This window comes from Microtus pennsylvanicus, chromosome 7 (genome assembly GCF_037038515.1).
Source record: "Microtus pennsylvanicus isolate mMicPen1 chromosome 7, mMicPen1.hap1, whole genome shotgun sequence".
In the NCBI taxonomy this organism is placed as follows: Eukaryota; Metazoa; Chordata; class Mammalia; order Rodentia; family Cricetidae; genus Microtus; species Microtus pennsylvanicus.
This window is the reverse complement of record NC_134585.1, coordinates 27883777-27907957: the sequence shown is the minus strand read 5'-3', so window position 1 is coordinate 27907957 and position 24181 is coordinate 27883777. Positions and strand designations below refer to the sequence as shown.

Below are 24181 nucleotides of genomic sequence, written 5' to 3'. Positions count from 1 at the left end.
AGCCCTGAGCTGTTTCAACAAAGTGAAAAGATGAGCGTGGTGATTTGAATGAAAATGGCCCCCATAGGCCTTAGGGAGGGGTGCTATTAGGACTTGTGGCCCTGTTGGAGCAGGCCCAACTTTGTTAAAGGAAGTCCGTTACTGGGGGTGGGTTATAAGGTTTCAAATGCTCAAGCCAGATCCTGCTGCCTGTGGATCCAGATGTCTAGAACTCTCAGCTACCTCCCCAGTACTGTCTGTGCATATGACACTGTGCTTATAGCCATGATGATGATAATGGACTAAACCTCTGAAACTATAAACCAGGCCCAGTTAAATGTTTTCCCTTATAAGAGTTGCTGTGGTCATGGTGTCTCTTCACAGCAATAGAAACCTAACTAAAACAACAAGGATAGATAAATTCTTGTTGGCCGAGTCGTCTGAACAAATTCCGTTATCCGGAAACCTGACAGACTGAGTTAAATGCACCATTCTATCCATTATGTATATTAAGTTTTGCTGTACAGATATTCATCCTTTCAGCTTGAGTAATAATCACATATTATCATTTTTAACACAAATCCATGTTTGAGAATCCTCTCTTAAAGAGTACAAATTATTTTAAAATCCTTGAACTGTTTACACAACAAAAACTGTAATATCTACTTATAGATCTGTGGAATCAGCCCCTGGGAAGGTTCCTTTCAAACTGAAGATTATTTTATGATAGTTGACAGATCAGGGATTTTTTTTACCTCTAAAAGTAGCTTGTCCTTTATGTATTTTAATTTAAAGTTTATTCTTACAATTATGTAAGAATTATGCAGTCAAATAACATTATATTAAACATCTAGGAAGAACGAAAAAATGCTCATTACACCACACTAAATATCTATCAGTAGTATTTGGATGTTTACTTGTAGAATTTTAGTACACTTTTGAGCTTCGTGGTGACTAAGATACATAAGTTTTTCTTTCCCATGAAGACAGTCCTGTGTGTTCACAAAGCTAATGAGTGAGGTGATGAGGTCACTTCCACTGTATGTCTGGGGAATTCCATCTGCTCAAGTACAAGGGCTTTATAGCGCATTATATGAAACCAGCATCCTCCTCAGTGAGCCAGACCCCTGGATTTGTGTGTGCAGTACACATATTAATTCTCTGTATTTTTCTCACATGGACAAAGGAGACAAAAGAGACAAAGTTAGTTATAGACAGCATTCTAACTTACTTGACAGCAAGCATATCAATGCTTTCCACTCCAAGCCAGCTAGTGGAGAGCTAAGCACTAGCCAGTCCTGTTTGGACTCTTAGCAAGCTTCCTGAGAACGGCTTCCTGCTAGTCAACTTTTGTGATGAAGGGGTTTTTCAATGGAACTGGGTGAATCTGATGAATGTTAATGACATGGTACCAAATCTTCTTTAGCCAATCCATTTGCAGCTGTTACCCGAGTTATTTAGTAAATGCCTGAAACAGCTGTCAACATTCTGTGAGGGAAGCTCTTCAATCAATGAATTGACAGAAATGCAATACTTGGAATATTCAGAGCAGAAGGCAAGAGAACATAATATACATCTATTTAGTGATGGAGCCAGCAATGAAAGGGAGGGATTGATACTGTGGATTTGGAAGCACTGAAGAGAATTCCATGCTCCTGGGCATAGAAAAGAGAGCAGAGTGCAGTTCTGGGTGGGAGACTAAAAGAGTCAAATGGGGGTATTCGAGTGTCCTAAGGATATGAGCAATGTTATTTTCTACCAATAAGAATGCTTGTAGCGGGGCAGAGCAGCATTGTAAATCATATTTTAATTAAAATTTTAGTGCTTGTTGATGTTATTTTTTATTGTCTCCATAAAACATTTTTTAACAGATGACATCTGGACATTTTGTTCAAGTCCCTCTCCCTTCTCTATAAAATTCTTCAGTAAATTTAATTGTCAAGAAAGTCATCTGACTGACAACTGCAGAAAACAAAACCTTTTATTCAGTGTGATAGTTTGGGTTTTGAAAGTCCCCCAAGGCACATGTACTAAAGACTTGATAGCCAGGTGGCATCATGGGGAGATGGAATCTGTGAGAGACAAAGCCTAGAGGGAGGTCGTTGAGTCATTGGAATAGTTAAAGGAGGTCATGGGATCCTGACCCCAGTTATTTCTTTCATTCCTGGTCATCAGATGAGCGCTTTTGCCCCACCACACATATTCATTCCCACCAGCCTTAACACAGTCCAAATGTTACATAGACTGTAGTCCTGCAAAACGTGAGCCAAGCTTTCTCTTTGAACATTGATTGTCTAGGGTACTTGTTAGAGTGATGGAAAGATGACCTTCAGCCTCTGAGTTTAGAAAAGAATGGTTTTTGTGATGCTGTTGGCCTCCCTTCTACCAAGAAGATATCACTTCTTAATAGAAGGCTTAGGTCAGGTTTAACTCACTGTAGTGTTTGCTTCCCATCTAAGAATAGCCCTGCGTGGTGGACAACCATCTGCTGGAGCATACTTTTAAGATCTTCACAAAAGAACTTAAACTGAACCAACTAAGTAGGATCTTGCAGCGTAGCCATTTTGGAACTCTGGAGTCCACGGAAGATCTCAAACTTCCAGAGAATTACAGTTAAACTTTGGTGGATCTCAGCTTCCAACAGTATTAGCGAAGACTCTGTAGCTGTGTTTACAGTGGTGGTACAGGAGGAGAGCTGACCTCCACTCTGACCCTTGTCTGCCATGTGGTGGCATGGATGAGGGAAAGATGCCCTCCCCCTCCACCCCTCGCTACAAATGGGATGCGAGAGAGCTGGCCCCAGGGTCTCTAGAGTGAGAGAACCAAGCCTGCCTCACACCAGCGGTAGCATACAAGAGAATGAACCCTATACCCCGCCTGGGCAGCACGCTAGAGTGGACCCTGTTTTCAGAGGTGCAGGTGTGGTATGAGAGGCATGAGAGCAGGAGACCCCACCACCCTCTCATATTTCCCCCTACAACAATCAGAAGAGAGGACCCTGCATCTTGCCTGGGAAAAACAATAGAGCTGGCTCTGGAGATATAAGTTAGGGGAGTCTGGATCCGAGGGCCCAAGAGCAGAAGAACTGGTCACAAGAGCTGTAGGCTGCATCAAAGGAGTTAGTTGAGGCAATGCTGGAGAACTTGTCTGGGCAGTGAGGATGAGGAAAAGCTAACGAGCTGACCAACCCACCTAACCTCCCTGACCCAGAACCAGAACCGAGTTGGCCCACTCTAACATCCACCTCATCTATGAACTGTCAGAGCATGTCAAGGGGATGAACCTACAGATCCAAAACAGCAGGACCTCCATGACACAGGACAACAACAGGACATCCAGGATGAGCCCCACGAGAGCCCATGAAACCAGAGGCCTGGAGTCAGACCTATGACTTGTGGCAATGAACACTTGTGAGTGAAGAAGAATGGACTGGAGGGTAAACTGTGTGACTCAATGGACCACTGTGGTGGTTTGAAAGAAAATGGTCCCCAAAGGAAATGGCATTATTAAGAGGTGTGGCCTTGTTGGAGGAAATGTGGTTTTGTTGGAGGAAAAATGTCGCTGTGGTGGCGGGCTTTGAAGCTTCCTATACTTAGGATACCACACAAGGTGACTCTCAGTTGACTTCCTGTTGTCTGCTATACGTAGGACACTTGGCTATTCTCCAGCGCCATGCCTGCCTGCACGCCACCATGCTCAACCTCTTAACTGTAACCTCTGAACCACAATTAAATGTTTCCTTTATAAGAGATACCACGGCCATGGTGTCTCTTCGCAGCAATAGTAACCCTAATTAAGACAACCACACTCTATCTTCCACAATAAGTTTCTTTTTTTCTGGTTTTTGTTTGTTTTTGCTTTTTCTTGTTTTTTTTTTTGTTTGTTTTCAATTTGGTTTTGATTTTTGGGGAGGTTGCAAAGACACAGAGCACATTCGAGAAGATGGGAAGATAAGTGGGATTAGAATGCATGATGTGAAATCCACAGAGAATCAACAAGAAGAAAGAAAGAACAAAAGAAAAGCCCTGAGGAGTTATGAAGATATTCCTAGCTAAGGAAAAGCTTCAGGGACCCAGAACCCATAAGCCATGATCTGCAACTGGTAATGACCTGTACATGGGCAATTAGAAAAGCTAATAGTTTAGCCAGGTGTGGTGGTGTGTACCTTCAAACCCAGCACTTACAAGGCAGAGGCAAGTGAATCTGATTCTAGACTGGCCTGGTCTACAGAGAGAGTTTCAGGACAGCCAGGACTACACAGACAAACAATGTTTCCAAAAAAACGAAGGAAGGGAGGGAGGGAGGGAGGGAGGGAGGGAGGGAGGGAGGGAGGGTGGGAGGGAGGCAAGGAGAAAGGGAAAAGAAAGGAAAAAAGAAAAAAGGGCTAATAGTGTTTGACATATGTTTATATCCATTATTTTCCCTACATGACTTAAGACAAATACATTAAAAATAATTACCAGTCTAAAAGTTGGTACTACCATGGTTATCATTATAATCTTCTCACTTGGTTTTCTACATATTTAAAGAATCAATGCATAAAACTCAATAAATATGTTTTTGAGCTTCGGACCTACAATGTTAAAAATTGTAAGTTTGTGACATTAATAACTATACTACTGTTAAGAGAGGAGAGTTTTATTATTGATAATTTTAGCAATTAGATGTAATTTCCATGTTAACCACAAAGAAAATATCTATAGAATGAACAAGAAAGAAAGGATTAAATTAAGATATCCCACTGCAGATAATAAAAGTTAACCAAACAAAAAGGCAACAATATGGGAAATGGACAAAAAGCTACAAATACAGGTAGAAAATAGAATTGTTTTGAATGTAACTAAATTAAAATCTCCATTGAGAGCATACAAATAAAATGATCCAAATATGTATCATCTCTAAGAGATTTTAAACAAAGAAATACAAATAGATTGAGAATCGTGTTGTTAAAAAAATCTTCCAAGTGAACAGTAGCCGCATTGCAATGTTATTTACAAGCGAAAACATGGGAGCAAAGCCAGTTTCCATCAGCAATCAGGTGGGTAACAAGGTAATTACATGTACCTTTTGTTTGTGTTCAGTTTTCTGAGCTGAGATTGAACCCGGGGCCTTGGGCCTTCAGGACAAGTGCTCTGCCAGTGAGCAACACTCAGGCAACACGTGGTCTTTTCCTTTGATAGGCGATTTTTCAGTCTTTAAAATAAAGGCAATCCTGGCACGTGTTGCAGCCTAGATGAACCCTGCGAACCATTACGCTAAGTGAAACACACAAACGGGTCACAGAACACAGAATTGTTCTGCTTTGTAAAAATATTTATTTGAGTGTGTGTGTGTGTGTGCCTTCTTGCCTGTATGTGTGCCAAGTACGTATAGTTCCTGCAGGGACCAGAAGAGTGTATTAGATCTGAAATGCAGGTACAGTCAGCTATGAGATGCTCAATGTGGGTGCTGAGAAACAAACCTGGGTCCTCTGGAAGAGTAACAAATGATCTTAGCAGCTGAGCCATGTCTCCATCCTCTTTTCCTTTTTTGAGGTACCTAGTTACATTCATAAGGACAAAAATTAGAACAGTAGTTGCAAGGGTCTCAATGAGAGAGAATGTCATGCTACTGCTTCCTGTCCATAGCTCAGCTTATTTTCAATTCTTTTTTCCTCTTATTGAAAATTATTCTTTTTCACACAAAATACTGTTACATATAAAATACAGTTTTGGATCCACTCCCTTTCTGTCTCTCATTAGAAAACAGGCTGCTAAGTGATAATAATAAAATATAGCAAAATAAAATATAAGGTAAAGCAAAATCCATCCCATCAAAGTTGGACAAGACAAACTAATACAAGGAAAAGAGCCCAAGAGAAGGCCCAAGAATCTGAGAACCACTCAATTACTCACTCGGAATCTCATAAAAACACTGAACTGGAAGCGTAATATATACCCAAAGGACCTAATGCAAACCCAAGAAGGCCCTGTGTGTGCTTCTTTGGTTTCTATGAGTTTTGCTCACATGAATTAGGAAGGGATCTGAGCCCTAGTACTGCAGAGATGATGGATGCACGGATGGAGAGATGGTGGATAGATGGATGGATATAGAGGAAAACAACTTCACCACATAATCACACTGTAATGTGTAATGGCCAGTCCCTCTTAGGACTGCCAAATATATTTAACTGTCAGTTTCTATAGAAGGTGCACACAAACGTACTCACAAAAATCTCAGTGCACACTCTCAATTCAGGTAAGGGAACAACATTACAAATTTGTAAGTTAATACCCTCAGGACTTTAAAAGTTACAGAATAATCTATAGATGGATGTTGGCTACTGAAGAAAGGTGGAGAAAGGCAAAAGGGATAACTACCAGGTCAGGAATACCACATATAGAGAGCAGATATGGCCCATGTTCTTACAGTCTTTGAAAGGACCTCAAATTCCTCTCAACTAGTCACTTAGTGGATCCTTAAGACTTCTCTGCAGTGTGCTCATTAAGTGGCTGTCTCAAAAGCGGTAGGTTAAGTTTCAATTTCCATTCCAACGTCCTTCCTTCTAGAGCATCTATGGAGACTGAAGATGTGGTTCAGCCGAGAAAAAAAAATGCTTGCTTTGCAAATATGAGGACATGCATTCCACCCTCACACCCCAGGAAAAGCTAGGCGTGGTTTTATACGTTTGTAATCATGCATTCCTGGAGTGGAAATGGGGAGCCTACATGGGTGCCCAGCCAGCCTAGCCTTGTCAGTGAGAGATGCTAACTTAACAAACAAGGTGGGCAACTCCTATGGAAGAATACCCAAGGTTATCCTCTGGCCTGCATTAGCATGTATGTACACATGTACGCACCCATGCACACACAAGCACACACACAGACACTCAAACAAAAAAACCCATGTTCTGGATACTGCCGGGAAAATGGTCCATCCTGGAGCAGCATGCAAAATAGTTCAACAGTTACTGCTCTTATATTGTTAACATGTCAGTCTAGAGCTGACGATAGAAGTGTCTGCTCTCAGAGACATTCAAATGAGACAAAAAGCTAGCTGAGTTCAGTGATGGAGAGCAGGTGGACTCAACGTAGTTTTCCCTGTTATTGTGAGAGGCAATGAAGTTGCAGGGGCTGGGAGATACTCCCAAAGTCCAACTGTGGCCAAGGCTACCTTCGTTTTCAATGATCATGCAAGTTAATGAACACGTGAGTGGAGTTTATCCCTTTCCACTGTAACTAGTTAGAGTTGTTTTTGCTGCCTCCAACTGGCCACATAAATGGATGCAAGGTGATTAAACACATGGTCATGCCCATCATTTAGCAAGAGTCTCTATTATTAGCAAGACATGCATCTACAACATTTGCTCCCAGTATTATTAAATGTGTGGTGTGTGTGTGTGTGTGTGTGTGTGTGTGTGTGTGTGTGTGTGTATGCATATGCCATGCTGTGTATATGGAAGTCAGAGGGCAACTTTTGGGAAACAGTTTTCCCTTTCTACAATGTTGGTTCCAGGGACTGAACTCAGGTCATCAGGCTGAGAGGCAAGGACCTTTACCCACTGAGCCGACCCACCAGCCTTCATTACCATTCCTGTTGTCATCATATATTATTACCATACCAAATGGAATGTCAAAGGCTAAACATTCTATCGTGCTTCTCAAGATCTCTTCTTTCAACAATAGGTCAAACGTACACATATTTGTTTTGAAAATGCAGAAATCATACCAATTTATGTTATCAGCTTGATCATCCTATAAATAATATGAGCATGTCAATTTCTAAATTAAATTTTTGGTTTCTTAAAACACAAACAAACATGCTGACCTGAATGAAAAAGAAATGATTAAGAATATATAATTATTTGACAGCTGCTTGCCCTGAGGTCACCAATGTATATCTACAGTATGTTCAACATATAATTAGGATGACAGAAAAACATGGAGTTATCATATAAATGTAAGTATGTCAAAGCTTCAAGGGTCATTAAGAGTCTCCTTAACAGCTTGGTTGCAAAATGATATGCTTATTTCAAGAAATCTATATTTCTCAGAATAAAGTGTTCCTTTAAGACAGTCTCAAGTCAAAATAGCATCATGCAGGTGTTTACAATTTAATCACAGCAAAGTCTATTCATAAAGAGTTTAATCACATGCTAGGTGATGATCCGATCTTTGAAATTGGACACAATTTCAGATATCAGATCTGATTCTTGATTTTGGAAAAACACTTGGAAAATGGCTGGGAATGTTCTTCGGTGGAAATAGGAAAGGTGGCATGCAAATGCGTAAGAGTCATTTAAGGATATTGAAGGATAATTTTTAATCACATGATTTGATGACTTGAGACAGAAAATTCTACCTTGCAGGTATAAAAATGGGATGGTTGAATCGCTCTCAGAAAGTTTAGAAGCAGCTCCGCACCAAAGAAGAGAAATGAGTTAGACAGTTTCTTTATTTTGATTTGCAGCTCTGTAAAACGTTTAGGAAACAAAGCCATCTTGATCCATTTGGCAGGAAGCAATGTTTTCCTTCTTGCTTTCTTAAATTACTTTGCAATTCTTTCGTGATTCTATCACGGTTTCTCTAGAATTCTATTTATGTGAATATCTTTTCCCCCTATAAGGTTATAAGCCGCTGAAAGGCAGGTTTCATCTCACTACCCAGATGGTTCCTGTCACCGGAGCCTTGCAAAAATATGCTTCAATACATATTGATAAAGATTAACTAGACCTTGTGTAGATTAACCTCTTACCTCCATTTCTGAAACATCCACCTTCCACTTGCCAGCTGGGCAGCCAGGTCATTGGGAATGTTGGACGGGATATTCCATGTCTGCAAATCATGAAATAACCAGTTTCTTGGAGGGCCTTTCTAGAAGAATCCTTTGGACTTTAGAATTCTAATTATTTCTGAATAAGCAAAGTCTGAGCAGTTCTGAGGCTCATGTCTATACTGGGGAGGATTCGCGAAGTGAGTGCATGCATCATTCAGGAAACATTCCGTAGAAAACACAGGTGTACCGTGAACTTGAGAACAGCCTGATACAGGATACCGAGGAGGAAGTTAGGGAGGGCATGGTAGAAGTGCTATGTGATTGACTGAAGGAACTCATGTTTGAACTTCACATACATATCCAAAACACTCTGTTGGCCAAAGACGATATAAAATAGGAGGCCAGTTTTTGATCACTGCCAAACAAACCAGATAAATATAATATCCTTAGACAGGCAGTAGGGAGCATTGTGACAGTAGTTGACATAGGATAGTAAGACTGAATACAGAAACAGGTGGGATTTTAACCACTGAGCCGTCTTTCTATCCCCATCTAATGTTTTTATGTTTGCATTGATATACCTATATATTAGATATAGATGATAGGATTAAATAGATGATAGATGATAGATAGATAGATAGATAGATAGATAGATAGATAGATAGATAGATAATAGATAGATAGATGATAGATAAATAGATAGATAGATAGATAGATAATAGATAGATAGATAGATGATAGATAGATGATGGATACATACATACATACATGACAGATGTATCTATGTACATCTATCTTGTATGTGGTTATGTGTGTGAGAACATACAAATAATGTATTTCTTTTTTACATTTCTTAGAACTGTCTCTACAATCCATCTAAATTCCTATCCTGATTCTGAAGTAGACACAAGATCCCTCTTGCTCTTGTCTATACTCCCCTTAAAGGCTGAGACAAAAGTCACACTTAAGAATGTTTCTCACTGTGCAGGCCTGGGTTGCTACCTCCTACTTATTTACATTTTCAGGTGCTATCTTGTCTTATGAGCAATGCACTTTTTAAGACACCTTCCCTGCTGTGTAAAACAGTACCTCCTCCATTTGGCCTAAAATAGTCTCTTTTATGCCTTGAGGGGTTTCAATGTAGGTTCTACTTTTCTGGAATTTTATTAGTAAGTCTATTAGCCAAATCCTTTGTGGTTTTACTGGTTTCAATGATATTCATCGCTCTTTTTATTTGTAAAGTCCCAGAATCCTATATATTTCTAGTCTACAGTCTTGGATCCTTAGCTCTTTTTTACTAGGTCTTCTTTATATTCACTCCGCATCAATCACAGTCACAGGGGAATCACATATCCAGTCCAAACTCATGATCATGGTTCTGAGTTCAATCCACAGTGTGTGTGTGTGTGTGTGTGTGTGTGTGTGTGTGTGTGTGTGCGGTGTGAGAGAGGGGGGAGAGGAGAAAGAGACAGAGTTAAACAAGCCATGCATTTTTAGCACACTATTATTTTAAGTAGAGGAATTACTCGTGCATGTGTGTAGAAGCCTGAGGGATATCTTGGGTGTCACACCTCCTAAACCATTTACCAATTTTTTTTATTATGGGATTTTTAATTAGGACTTGAAACTCACTGATTCAGCTAGGCTGGCTGACCAGTGAGGCCCAGGGTTCTGTCTGTCTTCACCTCCCCAGCGCCAGGATTACAGTGTGCACCACTATGACTGGCTATTTATGCGGTGTTGGGGATCAAACTCGGATCCTCATGTTTGCATGTCAAACACATTACTTAAATGATCTATCCCCCCAGCTCTGGAACTACTTTAAAACTCACCCCCTAATTGTCATAACTTCCTTTAATGTTAGTATGCTTTTGAGAGGGTGGGGGCGGGGGGTGGGATAGAGTGTAGGAATCAAATTCTTGTCCTTCCATGTGCCAGGCAAACAAGCAAATCATCTTTCAGAATGACAAAAGCTATGCAAAGCCTACATAAAGCAAGTTAAGCAGTCCCTGGGCCTATGTACATTGACTCTGAACTTGTACATATCGAAGGTATTTTCATCACACATCAAAATGGCATGATTGATTCCCCCTTTTGTTGCACGTGATTTGTTTTATTTTTGATAACCCTGTCTTGGGAAATGATGCTGGAAGCATCACAACAGCGATGACTGACAGCTCCCTGTGTGTGTTGTGTCTTTCATAAGAAACAGAATTGACAGCTCATAGGTAAATAGCACAAGTGGATGGGTTTGGGCCACACTGTGACTAAAACCAAAGAAGATACTTGTTCTATTTTCAATTTATCAAAATTCAATTAATATGGCAATATGCATGCATCTTGTGAGAACAGATTCGTAGACTCAGAAGATTTCATTTTAAAACTATTATAGAAACTTGACATACAGCCTTTCTATACTGAAATTGCTTCCTAAATATTTTACCATTTCAGGGAAATTTACATTGCACATTTTCTTATCCCCCACACACTGTTTATTTAGCTAGGAGGGATGTAGATAATGAGAGACTTTTCAAGTTGTAGATTTAAATAGAATGCAAAGTCTCTTTTGTAGGCATTGCCTGTGTTGATAGAAGTTCAAAAAAATCTGTTCACATTAAAAACAAAAATTCTCCAACTGTATTACTAGGTACATATCCAAAAGGATTAAAACCCAGAACTCACACAGGTATTTGCTAATATATACCAACATGCACAGCAGAATTATTCACAACATCCAAAAGCTGACAAGAATCTAAATGTATATCATTCAGCCATCAGTCAAACAAAATATATATACTATGTCTACACAAGGAAACCTTCTTCAGCCTTAAAAACAGGCAAATTCTGGCATATACGATACTGCGGCTGAAATGTAAGCACATTGTGCCTCCTGCAAGTGAATTAAGATGGCCATAAAAGGACAAACATTGTGTGATTCCATTTGTATACGGTCACTAGAAGTGCCAAATGCATCCAGGAGAAAGATGGTGGTTTTGAGGGACCTGGGGATGTAATGATTGAGCAGCCAGTGCTTGATGAGGACAGAGCTTCAATTTGGGAAGGTGAAAGAATTGTGAACATGGTGGTAGTGACGTTTGCATGGCAAGGAGACTATACCTAATGCCACTGAATTGTATGCTTAGAATGAGTAAAATGATGTTTGTGTTATGTTCTATCACAATTAATCATAGAGATGAAATGGAATCTGATAACACCCTGTAAATGGATAAATCAGTCCTGAGTTTTGTGGGGTAGACTGAAGAACTTGTATATTTAGGCCAGTTCCCAGGTTGATGGGTTATATCTATTCCTGCATAACAAATTATGTGCTATTTTAGAGGTTTAAAATATTATCTCATTGTGATGTCACCCAAGTGCCTATACTCTATGGTTCTAGCTCAGGATGGCCCCAAAGTGACAATCTAGAGATGGCTAGAGGCTGTAGTCATAGGAAGTCTTGGTGGGAGGGGTCACTTCTGGGAGGGATAGTAACAGAAATCTATAGTTTCTGGCTAGTTGTGTCTCTGAGAGCAGGCAGCTACCTCAGATGGAGAACATCCAGGTTCTCCCCCAAAAGATCCCTGAGGAGGAAAAGAGGAGATGGAAATCCAAAGTACTCTGGAAAGACGACTTCCACGTTATTCTGCTTCTCAGAGGCAGATCGTTCGGTCAGCTGATCCTAAAGGGGTGGGTTCTACCTTTTGAGGAAAGGAATAGCAAAAACTGGGGGACTGTTTAGTTGTTTTAGTACTAGTACTAGTAAAACACACTAGTTCTTTTGCTGTGACTTCTATAATGAAGTGCCATAAACTGAGTGGTTTAAAATACACAAAGGTATCCCTTTTTGTTCCTGAATGTTGGATATCCAAGTCCAGTGCGATTTCCTTAGAAATTATGAGAATAAAATCTGCCCCAGGTCTGTTTCCTAGTTTCTGGTTGTGTGTGTGTGTGTGACCTTGTGTTGTTGATAATCTTCTCTATCTTCACATAGTTTTCTTCTATGCTTCTGTCTCTGTGGCCTACTGTCCTTTTTATTTTTTATGTTTTGTGTACAGGAAGGCTATTGATTTTTGTGAGTTTATGTTACATCCAGCTTCTATGCTGAAAGTGTTTATCAGGTATGGGAGTTTCCTGGTGTGATTTTTCAGGTCGCTTATTTACATTATCATATCATCTACAAGTAAAGATACTTGGACTTCTTTTTTTTCAATTCACAGCCTCCTGGTCTCTTTCAGTTGTGTTATTGCTCTAGCTAAGACTTTAAGTACTGTATGGAATAAGGATGGACAGAGTGTGCAGCCATGCCTTGCTCCTGAATTTGTGGAGCTGCTTGAGTTTCTCTCCATTTCAGTTGATGTTGGCTGTTGGCTTGCTCTAAACTGCTTTTATTATGCGGAGGTATGTCCCTTGTATTCCTAATCTCTCTATAACTTTTATCACGGAGTGTTGTATTTTGCCAAATGTCTTTTCTGCATCTATGAGATGAGCCTGTGGATCTTGGTTTTCATTTTGTTTATATGGTGGGTTACGTTTATTGAATTATGTACATTGAACCATCCCTGCATCTCTGAGATCAAGTCTATTTGATCATGGTGGATGATCTTTTTGATGTGTTCTTGGATTTTTCTGAAGGTATTTTATTGAGTACGTTTGCATCTATGTTTATAAGGGAAATTGGTCTGTAATTATCTTTTGTGTTGGAGTGTATGTGGGGTGGGTCTCAGAGTAACTGTGGCCTCACTAAATGAATTGGGCAATGTTCCTTCTGTTTCTATTTTGTGGGATAATTTGAAGAGAGTTGGCATCAACTCTTCTTTGAAAGTCTGGTAGGATTCTGAGCTAAAGCCATCTGGCCCTGGGCTTTTTTTGGTTGGGAGACTTTAATGACTGCTTCTATTTCACTAGGAATTATAGGCCTTTTTAAGTTGCTTATCTGATCTCGATTTAAGTTTGGTAGGTGGTATGTCTCAGGAAAATTATCCATTTCTTTTATATTTTCCAATTTACTGGAGCAGAAGTTTTTGAAGTATGTCCTTATGACTCTCTGAATTTCCTGTTTTAGTTATGTTTCCTTTTTTAATCTGTAATTTTGTTAATTTGAATATTCTCTCACCTTCTAACTAATTTGGGTAAGGATTTGTCAGTCTTATTCATTTTCTCAAACAGCCAACTCTTGGTTTCATTGGTACTTTGTATTTCTTTTGTTTGTTTTTATTTTATTGATTTCAGCCCCGAGTTTGCTCATTACTTGCCATCTACTCATTTTGGATGTGATGTCTTCCTTCCTTCCTTCTTTCTTCCTTTCTTTTTTTCTATAGTTTTCAGATGTGCCATTAAATTACTAGTATGAGATCACTTCAATTTTTTTATGTAGATACTTAGTACTATGAACTTGCCTATTAAAACCTCATTCATTGTGTCCCATAAGTTTGGGTATGTTGGATATTCATCTTCATTCTCTTCTAGAAAGTCTTTAATTTCTGTCATGACCTATTTTTCATTCGGTCATGAGTTGCTTGGTTTCGGTGAGTTTGTGAGCTTTCTGTTGCTTCCATTGTTGTTGATATCCAATTTTAATCCATGGTGGTCAGATAGGATGGGGTGTTATTTCAATTGTCTTCTATCTGTCTCAACAGATAGGAGATAGTCTCACTTTCTTTGTGTACGAGTATGTGGTCAATTTTGGAGAAAGTTCCACGAGGTGCTAAGAAAAAAAGCATATTCTGTGTTTTGGGTTAAATATTCTGTACATATCTGTGAGGTCCATTTTGGTTTATAACATCAGATGCTCCGACATTTCTGTTTAGCTTTTATCTGGATGACCCATCTGTCGGCAAGAGACACAGTAGATCTGTTAGAGAGCTGGGGATGAGAGTAGGGGATGGATTTGGAGGAAAGGAGGAAAAACCATCGATCTGCAGCTAGCCTACCTGCTTCCCTGGCCAGCATCACAACACCTCTTTAGTAAGCTCTAAAAAATCCTGCTCTCCAAACACCAAATCCTGAACCCAGGCCACAGACTAAAGAGATTTTCACTAATATAAAAGGTAGTAACGAACAAAGGGAAAAACTGACTCCCTCTCTCCTCCTCTTAATAACAAATATCCCACTTAGAGTTTTTCTCTTCTGTTTTTTTGAAATCGTGTTATTTCCCCTTCCTTAGAGGTCTATTTTGTGAGGCAACAAGAGTCTGGTGCCTGCCCTTACATCATCACTTTAAAAAGATTTCTATTTTATATATGTGAGTGTTTGGCTTGCACATATGTACACCACAGACATGACTGATGCCCTTGAAATACAGAGGCAGCGTTAGATGCCCCAGAGCTGGAACTACAGACAGATGTGATCTGCCACATGAATGCTAGGGACCAAACCCAGGTCTTTTGCAAGAGCGTCGAGTGCTCTCAACTGCTGAGCCATCTCTTCAGCCTCTTACTTGGTCACTTTGATCTCATTTTCTGTGTATATTTTAAATGCAGATTGATCCTTTCAACGTGTTTGGAACTTCTCTTAGAGTGCTTTATTCCATCCCTTGTACCTAGTTGAAATCACTCTGAGAGTTTCTGTTAGGAGTTATAAGTTCCGGAAGGCAAGGCCAATTCTTGTCTAAAGAGACACTGTTCTTACTGCTTTCAAAGTTCAGAGTTAATACCATAGTGGGAGCCCTGAAGCAAAGCAGAGCAGTGAGTGTCGTCAGTCTGTGGGTCACACAGCTAAGGGTCCACACAAGACTGAGGTGGAACTTAGAGTACGGTTAGCCCGCAGCTGGAGGAAGGTCTTGACATAAGCCCTGAAAGCTGGCGAGCTCGAGAGGAGAAGAAGAAGGCCGCTCTGGGAAGGCAAGCGGACAAGAAAGCAAGCTTGAAACTCATGGAATGGGAGCAAGGAATGACGAAGTCTTGTCTGAGTGTGGGACCGCGACTCAAACAGGATTTGGAAGGAGGGTCCAGGGAGCAAAGCTTCCCACTACAGCTAGCCGCAAGGGGAAAAAACACGTGCAAACCAACCTGCAGCCAAAGCCCGGAGGACCCATCAGCGGCGAGAGTCCGGGCGGCAGGACTCGCCCCCTAGCTCCCATAGCTAGCGAAGCGCTTCCGCCTGGGCGGTCTGCGCCTGCGCGGTCTCTAGGCTCCGCCTCTCGCCCCTCCCTCCAGGCCCTCGCTCCCAGCCAACATGGCGGCGCCCTGTGTGTCCTGCGGCCGGGCGCTTTCGCATCGGCTCTCTCACGCGGTTAGGGTTAGCCTTTGCCAGAGGCCCGGGTATTGGACAACCTCGGCGACTGACTGGCAGGCAGGTCCCAGGTCCCAGGTAAGCCTGCGATGGCAGTTTGTGTGTTTGGGTGATGTGAAGCCTGCTCACTTTCCCGGGTAGCCCGCTGTCCGTAGTGGCCCCCGGTCCTGAGGTGTTGGGGAGAGATCGGAGGTCCCGTGTGGGAGTGGGCGGTTCGGCTCCTCTGCAGCCTCTTCTTGAGCCTTGGGGCCGGAAGGCAAAGAGTCCTGCAGATGGAGCTTAGCGACTGCCTAGGTGTGGCAATCGGTCCCGTGGGAGAAGGGGAGCTGACCCCTGCTGCCACCCGGAAGACTTCGTGGGGAACCTACTCCGTGGAGAGGGGACAGAGACTTTATACAAGTGCCTCGCATTGTGGAACTTCAGTTTCCGTAATTTTTTTTTTCTGAAACTTTGTCTTCTGACATTTTGGAGGACAGAGTTTTGTCCGCTTCGCCCAATCCTGGGGGCATTGTGAAGCTGTGATTTTCAGCTTGGGTCTGTTACCTGCTTGCATCGCGGGTCCACTGACAGGGCCACCGAGACAGGGAAGAAGACGGGTGTAGTGTTGGCTGATTGTATTTAAGGTGTCTGTGGAGTGTTGCACCGGAGATTTCCAGTAGATCCTCGGTAGGTGTGTTGGTGACATAGAGGGAGCCCTAACTTTTAAGTCCCGTTACTTTGCAGGTGCTTACTGAAGCCCAAGAAATAACACACGGAGAGGTTGTGGTACAGGAATAGGGAGAGGGACAGGGCCATAAAGTACAAACAGGCCAGAAAAGAGACCTCAAGAGATCGAGAATGTGCTGCCAAAGAAGTGAGCCTTGGCAAACAGAATGTTCTAAGTAGGGAGAGAGTACCAAAAACCAGATACTGCAGAGAAGTTAAGTACTGGATCTTATTAAAACTGTTTTGCAAAATGACTGGTCATCTTTTTCTGTGCTGCCGTCAGCCTGTCCATTGATCCATCAGGCATCTGGGGTTTTGTTGTTGTTTTTGAAAATTGGAAAATGTGCTAGACTTTTTTATTTCTTCTATACATCTCTTTGGATATTTCTTTTTTTCTTTTGTTTTTCTCTTTTTTGTTTGTTTGCTTGTTTATTTGCTTTGAGGCAAGGTTTTCTCTGTGTACCCTTTCTGTCCTGGAACTTGTTTTGTGGACCAGGCTGGCCATGAACTCAGAGCCTGCCTCTACCTCCTGAGTGCTAGGATAAAAGGTGTGCACTATCACCATCTGCTGTTGAATATTTCTTTATACACATAATTGCATGAGAGGAACTGTGACATACAGAATATTTTTATTGTGATAGTGAGCTTATGGGGCTCTCCCTCTCTTATATTCTGAACCTAGTGTCTACCCCTCTGTCTTTCTCCTTATTCTTATAATTATGTGTAAACATGCACATTTTTAAAAGACCCTTTTACTTTTTAAAAACTAAGTCTTTTATTCTGGCTAAGGCAAGTTCTAATTGCTTACTGCTTTCTTCCTACTAATGCTGTCAAAGTACGCGTGTTGCTTTGGCTCTGTGCTGTCATTTCTGTGTTCCTTTCTCTATCTGCATCAGGATTTGCTTGTTAATGTCAGAGGATGGTACTGGCCTTTGCTAATATTTATTTCCTTGTCCACTCTTGAAATGACCCATCCCAGTTTGCCAAATGTTTACCGAGCACATCTCTTGAGCCAGGTACTCAAATGTTGACAACTACCCATGAAAATTGATCCTTAGCCCTCTCAAGGAATGGTTGTCTTAGGGCTGACCCTCCAAATTCCTGAATACCGCCACAGCATATGTTTTGCCACATGAAATGCATCTTAAATAATAACTGAAAAACTTAACTGCTTTAGATCCTTAATTTAGATTCCATACACACACACTGTTCTTAGTTATTTTTCTCTTGCTGTGAAAAGACACATGACCACACAACTTATAAAAGAAAGCATTTAATGAGGGCTTGCTTACAGTTTCAGAGTGTTAGTCATGATCATCGTGGTGGGAGCGTGGAGCTAGACAGGTATGGGAGTGAGGTAGTGGCTAATAGCTTATATCCTAATCCACAAGCAGTAGGAGGAAGAGGAGAGGAGAGAGAGGAAGAGGGGGCTGGTGAGAGACTGGGCTTGGCACGGGCTTTTGAAACCTAAAAGTGACACACCTCCTCCAACAAGGTCACATCTTCTAATTCTTCCTCAAACAGTTCCACCAACTAGGGAACAAGCATCAAATATTTTAGCCTATTGGGGCTGTCCTCTTCCAAACGACCTCTCTCTGCCCCCTACACACACACACACACACACACACACACACACGCACACACACACACGTTTGTATACACTCACAAAGACATTTAGAAACCTTTTTTATTCAGTGCCTGTCAGAAATATTAATGTTTCTTGATGTTGGCATTAAAAAACACTTATCTACTTCAGCATTCAATTTTAATAGCTGTATTTCTCTTGGGCCCATGTTTTCTAAAACAAAAAAAGAATTAATGACTTCATGAGCAAATAAAACACTATCCAACTAACTCCCCTCATTTCATATTTGGGTCGTGTTCCATTAATTATGGAATCTCTTCAGAGGTCGTAAACAGCTTGAAAGGAGTAGAGGTAATAGAGTAATAAAATGTGTTTCATAACTAGTGTGTTTGCTTTTTGTTTACACTGGTAAGTGTGTACTGTAAATGATATAGACAGAGGTTTGGGTGACAGTAGAATTTTTTCAGAAACTCTAATGCAATGAAGAAAAGGAAGCAGGCGTTGGTTGCTTGGGTGTGACTCCTCGTTCTCAGGTGGGACCCTTGTCAGCTGACTTCCTCTGCCGTTCTTTCGGTATGCCCATTTATATTATGCCCCAACACGGTCACAAATCTCCGAGCATCCCCGTTTTGGTTCAGGGTAGCAGTCTGTGTGAGTGACCAAACTTTGTTTTAAAGTTCACCCTCACATACCTGGACTCTGTAATGTGCTGTGAGAGGTTTGCAGAAAGAAGGACAGAAGAGCCACAGAAACATGTTTACCCGATTCAGTCTAGAGCCGGCGGAGGGTTAGAGAGGTGAGTACGGGCATCTTCCCAGGGGAGGGGAGAGGAAAGTGGAAGCTTCCGCAGCAGTTAGTAATATATATGTATATGTTATATTATACATATACACACACATATATGAATGTAATATATATGTATATATATGAATGTGCTTGTATGAGCTATTGATATATTATCTATAAATATTATGTAGTTTTTATGCTCTAGAAAGCTATAATTGCACAAAGTTATAAACAGGTGCAGAGAAATCATAGTGGATTCTGGCAACAACAAATACCTGGGTAGTGCTTAGGGACAGAGTCAGAGATTGGAGTTAGCAAACCAGGCACATTATGGCTACACGTAGTGCCTCCCTCTGTGATGGGTGGTCTGTCATATCTGATCATCCTCCTGGCTCTTCACAGAAAGTGGCTGTATTTTCTTTGTGTTGTGATAAGATCCATGACCCAAAGCAAGTTGGGGAGGGAAGGGTTGTTTGAGTAGACATTACAGTCCCTCATCAAGGAGAGTTGGTCTGGTCAGGAGCTCCATGAAGGAACTGAAGAGCGCAGAGGAACACTGCTTACTGACTGTTTATGGCTTGCTCAGCTTTTCTTTTACCACCTAGAACTACCTGTCCTGCCCCCGTCCTGGGAGGGGGTGGTGCCACCCGTAACTGGGCCTTACTACATCAATCATTAATCAAAAAAATGCCCCATAGGCCAATCTAATGGAGGCCGTTTCTCATTTGAGGGTCCCCTTTTCCTGCTAACTGTAGTTTGTGACAAGTTGACAAAAACTAGCCAGCACATGACCATATTGTTAGCATGAAGTCAGAAGGCCGCTTATATCGGCAGAGAGTTGCTGCTTACGGCAGATCCGAGTTCCTTGCCAGTTCTTGAACAGCAGCTTTATTCTTGGGGTCTGCAGCCATGCTGTGGTGTATAAGCTAGGGAAAGTGCCCTGCTTAGCTAGTTGTCTCAGACAAGGGGAAAAGCAAGGAACTAGAAGCAGATGGGTTAATTTTCCAGAGGAGTTAATTGCCAGAGGAGTTAGAAATTCTGTTACGTGTCTGTGTCTGCTCTGCTCTTTTAGGTAGTGAAGGGTTTGGTTTGTTTTTATTTTAAACTTGTCCCAAGTGAACAAAATAGTGTTGGCATTATTGTGAACAATTGATAAGTTCCCTTTCGTGGTGCTCTTGAAAAATAGCCCATGAGTTTTAAAACCCTCTATGATTATAGTTTAATAGAGTGGGTATGCTATTTTAGCTTTTTATATATCTATAACTTTTCAAATAAAATTGGTAGAACCAGTACTATTTTGAAAAATATTGCTGCAAAATTTTGGTGAAAAATCTTTCTACTTTTTGTTTTTTACTAAGCATTTTATGAATACCTAAATCTTTTATTTTCCCCAAACCCAACATGATGTCCTTGCTGATTTGGACGATCTTACAGAGAAAGTGATCGCTGGCATTTGATGGCTCAATCCGTGTATATTATGGTCATAGTAAATTTGTTCCCGTCTCTGTGTAAAATATCTCTTCATTTTCTCTCTCATGAATTCCCAAAGGCTGTAACATCCTATATTTAGCACATTGCTGTGTTGATCTACAGAAGGGCTTTATAAAATTAATTACTTTTTAATTAGTGATCAACGGTACTTTGAAAGGCGCATTTTAAAAATGTCTTGCACTTTATCAGGCAGATGTATTCAGTTTTGTAAATTATTTATCTTCCTTAGATAATATTTGAATATTAGTATTATTCATACACACAAGTATTTATACATCACAAGCACATAGCTCCAGACAGACTTACACATTCATATATGTTGTATGTCTGTGTTGTGGTATGTATGCTAAAGGTCAAACCCTGGGCCATATGCACTCTAGTCAGATACCCTGCCCAGTCCTTGAGTGTATATTGAGTGTATATTGTAGTGGGAAAGATAACCTCTTTAGTGGGGCATTTGTTCCCTTTAAGCTGTCATCTTGCCCTGGGTAAACTTTAGTGCATTCCCTCATTGCCCTACTTATTCAAGTACCTCTGCATTAAAACTGATGTTTTCCTTGTGTAGCAATTTACAAACTTATTTTAAGAAAGCTTGATAATAGATCCATACCTCCTCATCTTGTTCCCTCTCTAGGGGTGGCTAGTGTAAATCCTGATGTTCTGTTCTGTGACTTGTCCTTGAGTAGTCAGTCCTCTCTAACAGGATCGGGGTGTTCCTCTGCTTTACGCATCTGTTGCTACTGTGAGCGATGCTTTTGCCACGGCGTTGCTTGTGCTCACCATACTCATATTTCCTTGACAGTTGCACCTATAACTTTTTATAGTTATTGGGTTGTTTTAGTATTTTATTTGATTGGTGAGTATGTTGAATGCTTTAATAAACAGGATTGTGGGATGAATATGAATGGCGAATACTTCATTGACAGTTTAGCAAAATGTCTTGCTAAATGCAAGTAGCAGTCATTTCCTCTTCATGTTAACGCCTCAAGAGGAATCCAATATTTGGGGGTTTTTGTCTGTCTTTGAATATGTTCTAGAAGAACTGTGACCTGGGACACCTGACCCAGCTTAGCCCTCCTAGGTAATAACTTGCTTGAGATCTCGAACATAAGAGATAAGATAGTTGGTGTCTCATTTAATCTTAATGGCTACATTCTGATCTTATTGAACTTGTTGTGAATCATTGGAATTTGTATTTTTCCTTGTCAGAATTCCTCACACCCTGCCTACTTTTAATATAATTGTGTAGTCTTTTTAGTTTATTTTTTTAATGGGGCTGGAGAGATGGTTCAGGGATTAAAAACACTTGCTGCTTTTGCAGAGGGCCTGGGTTCATTTCTCAGCACACTCATCGAGTGACCTCAATTGCCTATAACTCTAGTTCCAGGAGATCCAGTCCCTCTTCTGTCTTTGTGCACCTGCATAAATGTGGTGTACATACAGACAAGCAGGTACACACACATACACATTTTTAAAAAGATCTTAGAGCTATTAAACATTCACAAAAATAAAATGCTCATTGGTATATATTATTTATACACGGTATGTTTCATTATCACATTTTCGTACATGTAACTAGTGGATATTGATCATCCTCAGTCCCCTGCTATCGCCCCTTGTCATCCTTCACTTAACCCTTCCTCTCCTCAACTGGCAGCCTTTTCACCTTGTGTCTTTTGGTTCACTTTGGTTTTATGACCCTGGAAGTTTCATAGGGTTGTTTATAGGAACATGGGCACCTTTTGCGTAGTTCATCAAGGAGCTCTCTTTTGCTTATATCCAGAAGCTTCTAATTGATTCAACTATACATCTATTCTAAGAGGTCACTGTATTTCCTCTGTTGGAGTCCTTGTATAGTTTCTTTTCATTCACGTTTTTTTGATGTGAACTGTCTTTACCTTTTTAAAAATTCCTCAAAGTATTTTTCTACCTTTTCTAGTCAAAGTAGCAGAACAGCCTTCTTTGTTCCGTTTTTATCCAATTAAACTAAAAAGAAACAGCCTGATACTGCTATAATACCGTTAAAGTAATGTTGACACTGGCATTTGGCCAAACTTGGGACATCAGAGCTGTCAGGATGTATCTGCCTCTTTGGCAGCCAGCTTGATTGAAATTATAGTTGTCTGACCCACTGATTATCTTTAAAAAGAAACAAATTTGTCACGTTGTGTCTATACTATTCCTTGAACAAAAGTTTGATGAAAATTCTGGCATCATGGCTCTGCAGTTGGGGATAGAACCAGTAGCTGCTTCCATCAGGATTGTTTATGGTCCAAAGAAATTCTCTCCGAGAACCGCGCTTGTCTAAAAAGCTGTCTGTTTGGTTGGTTGGTTTCATTCCGCTTCGCCTACATGAACTGTACAAGTGAGTAGTAGACTCCACTCAGTATGCATGCTTTTCTGTGAGCTTATTGCTGGAATAGTTCAGAACTTTTAAGAAGAAATGTATTCGTTGGGCTATTTCTTGTGTTATAACAAGTATTATGAATTTCAAGATGTCGTATTTTAAGTCTTTGAGAAAAAAATGTTTCAAATTAGGGTCATCTCTAAAAGCTTTTAAATGAACAGTAAAAACTTTTGTAAATATATTTAGACCTCACTTACATTAAAATTAGGAAAGCTGTCATCTCATGTCACAAACTCCAGAGAATATGATTGACAAGTGAAGAAACAAATCAAGAGAGGAAAGAAACCTTCAAGTCAGTAATCAACTCTCTCACTTGAGAAGATGCTGAGATGTAGGAACCAAAGCAGCAAAGGAACAGCAGCCCAGATGAAGAGCCACAAATAGATGCTCATGTAACCGGGTGGGTGCACGACAGCAGCCCTTCCCTTTTGTGCCTTCTCCTCTTTGTGGCCAGCTCCAGTCCTCAAGTATCTGTCTTGACTCTCAGTACTGAGACCACATTCATAGGACTTTTTCTGTCACAGCATCTAGTTTGACATGTCCACATTGTTGTAAATGACTGTGGCTAATCTACTGTGCTACTCTTGAGAAGTTAAGCATATATGGAAATAGTACCTGAGCTTTTAAGCTATCTGTGGTTTCAGTTACCCTCCAGGGGCTTGGGATGTTCTTCTCTAAGTAAGAGGTGGCCAAAAAACAACAACAAAAAACAAACAAACAAACAAAATCTCATTTTACCACAGCCATTTCACATCATCAAGGACATTGTTATAGAAAGTTTAGGTGAAGGATGGCGCTTTGAGTTGGGGCGTGATAAGCTATGCTTGAGGGAAGATACTGAGGCGTGGAGTTTGAAGATAGACCAGCAATAAAGCTAAAAATTGAAAGTGACTGCAGACGTAGAACTGGCACTGCGGACATTGAGAAGAACTTAGGAAGGGAGGTGTAGGCACTGCACAGAAGGCAGAAACAAGGGGCCAGACAGAACAGGGAATTAATGTATGCAGGAGAGATCGTTGCTGTGACTGAAGTTCAGAGGATTTGGGGACAGCTGAGTGGTATCATCTAATTTCCTAAGTGGATAGAAACATAAAAAATGTAAAGGTGGATGATGAGACCACAGCTATTAAAACCAACATAAATAGGGTATTTTCATTCCCTAAAACCTCAGATTACACACATGTATGCACGTGCACACACACACACACACACACACACACACACACTTATACACCCTCTCTAGG

The 24181-nt window shown here is 40.8% G+C and overlaps 1 protein-coding gene and 1 long non-coding RNA gene across 3 annotated transcripts in view; one reads left to right on the top strand and one right to left on the bottom strand.

The window, feature by feature from the left end:
* The window catches only part of LOC142854549 (uncharacterized), a 50489-nt gene extending 34559 nt beyond the window's left edge, over window positions 1-15930 (bottom strand). Inside the window, exons 1-3 of one of the 2 annotated variants that reach the window (XR_012911343.1) lie at window positions 15741-15930; window positions 8713-8792; window positions 5441-5517 (exon numbers count right to left, since the gene is read on the bottom strand). This is a non-coding gene — a long non-coding RNA (uncharacterized LOC142854549). The remainder of the gene's footprint in view (window positions 1-5440; window positions 5518-8712; window positions 8793-15740) is intronic. The other variant, XR_012911342.1, reaches the window with a different exon arrangement.
* The window catches only part of Mrps9 (mitochondrial ribosomal protein S9), a 49442-nt gene continuing 41135 nt past the window's right edge, over window positions 15875-24181 (top strand). The window contains exon 1 of the mRNA XM_075980276.1: window positions 15875-16041. Within this exon, the coding sequence (XP_075836391.1) occupies window positions 15907-16041 (135 nt within the window). The 5' untranslated portion in view covers window positions 15875-15906. The remainder of the gene's footprint in view (window positions 16042-24181) is intronic.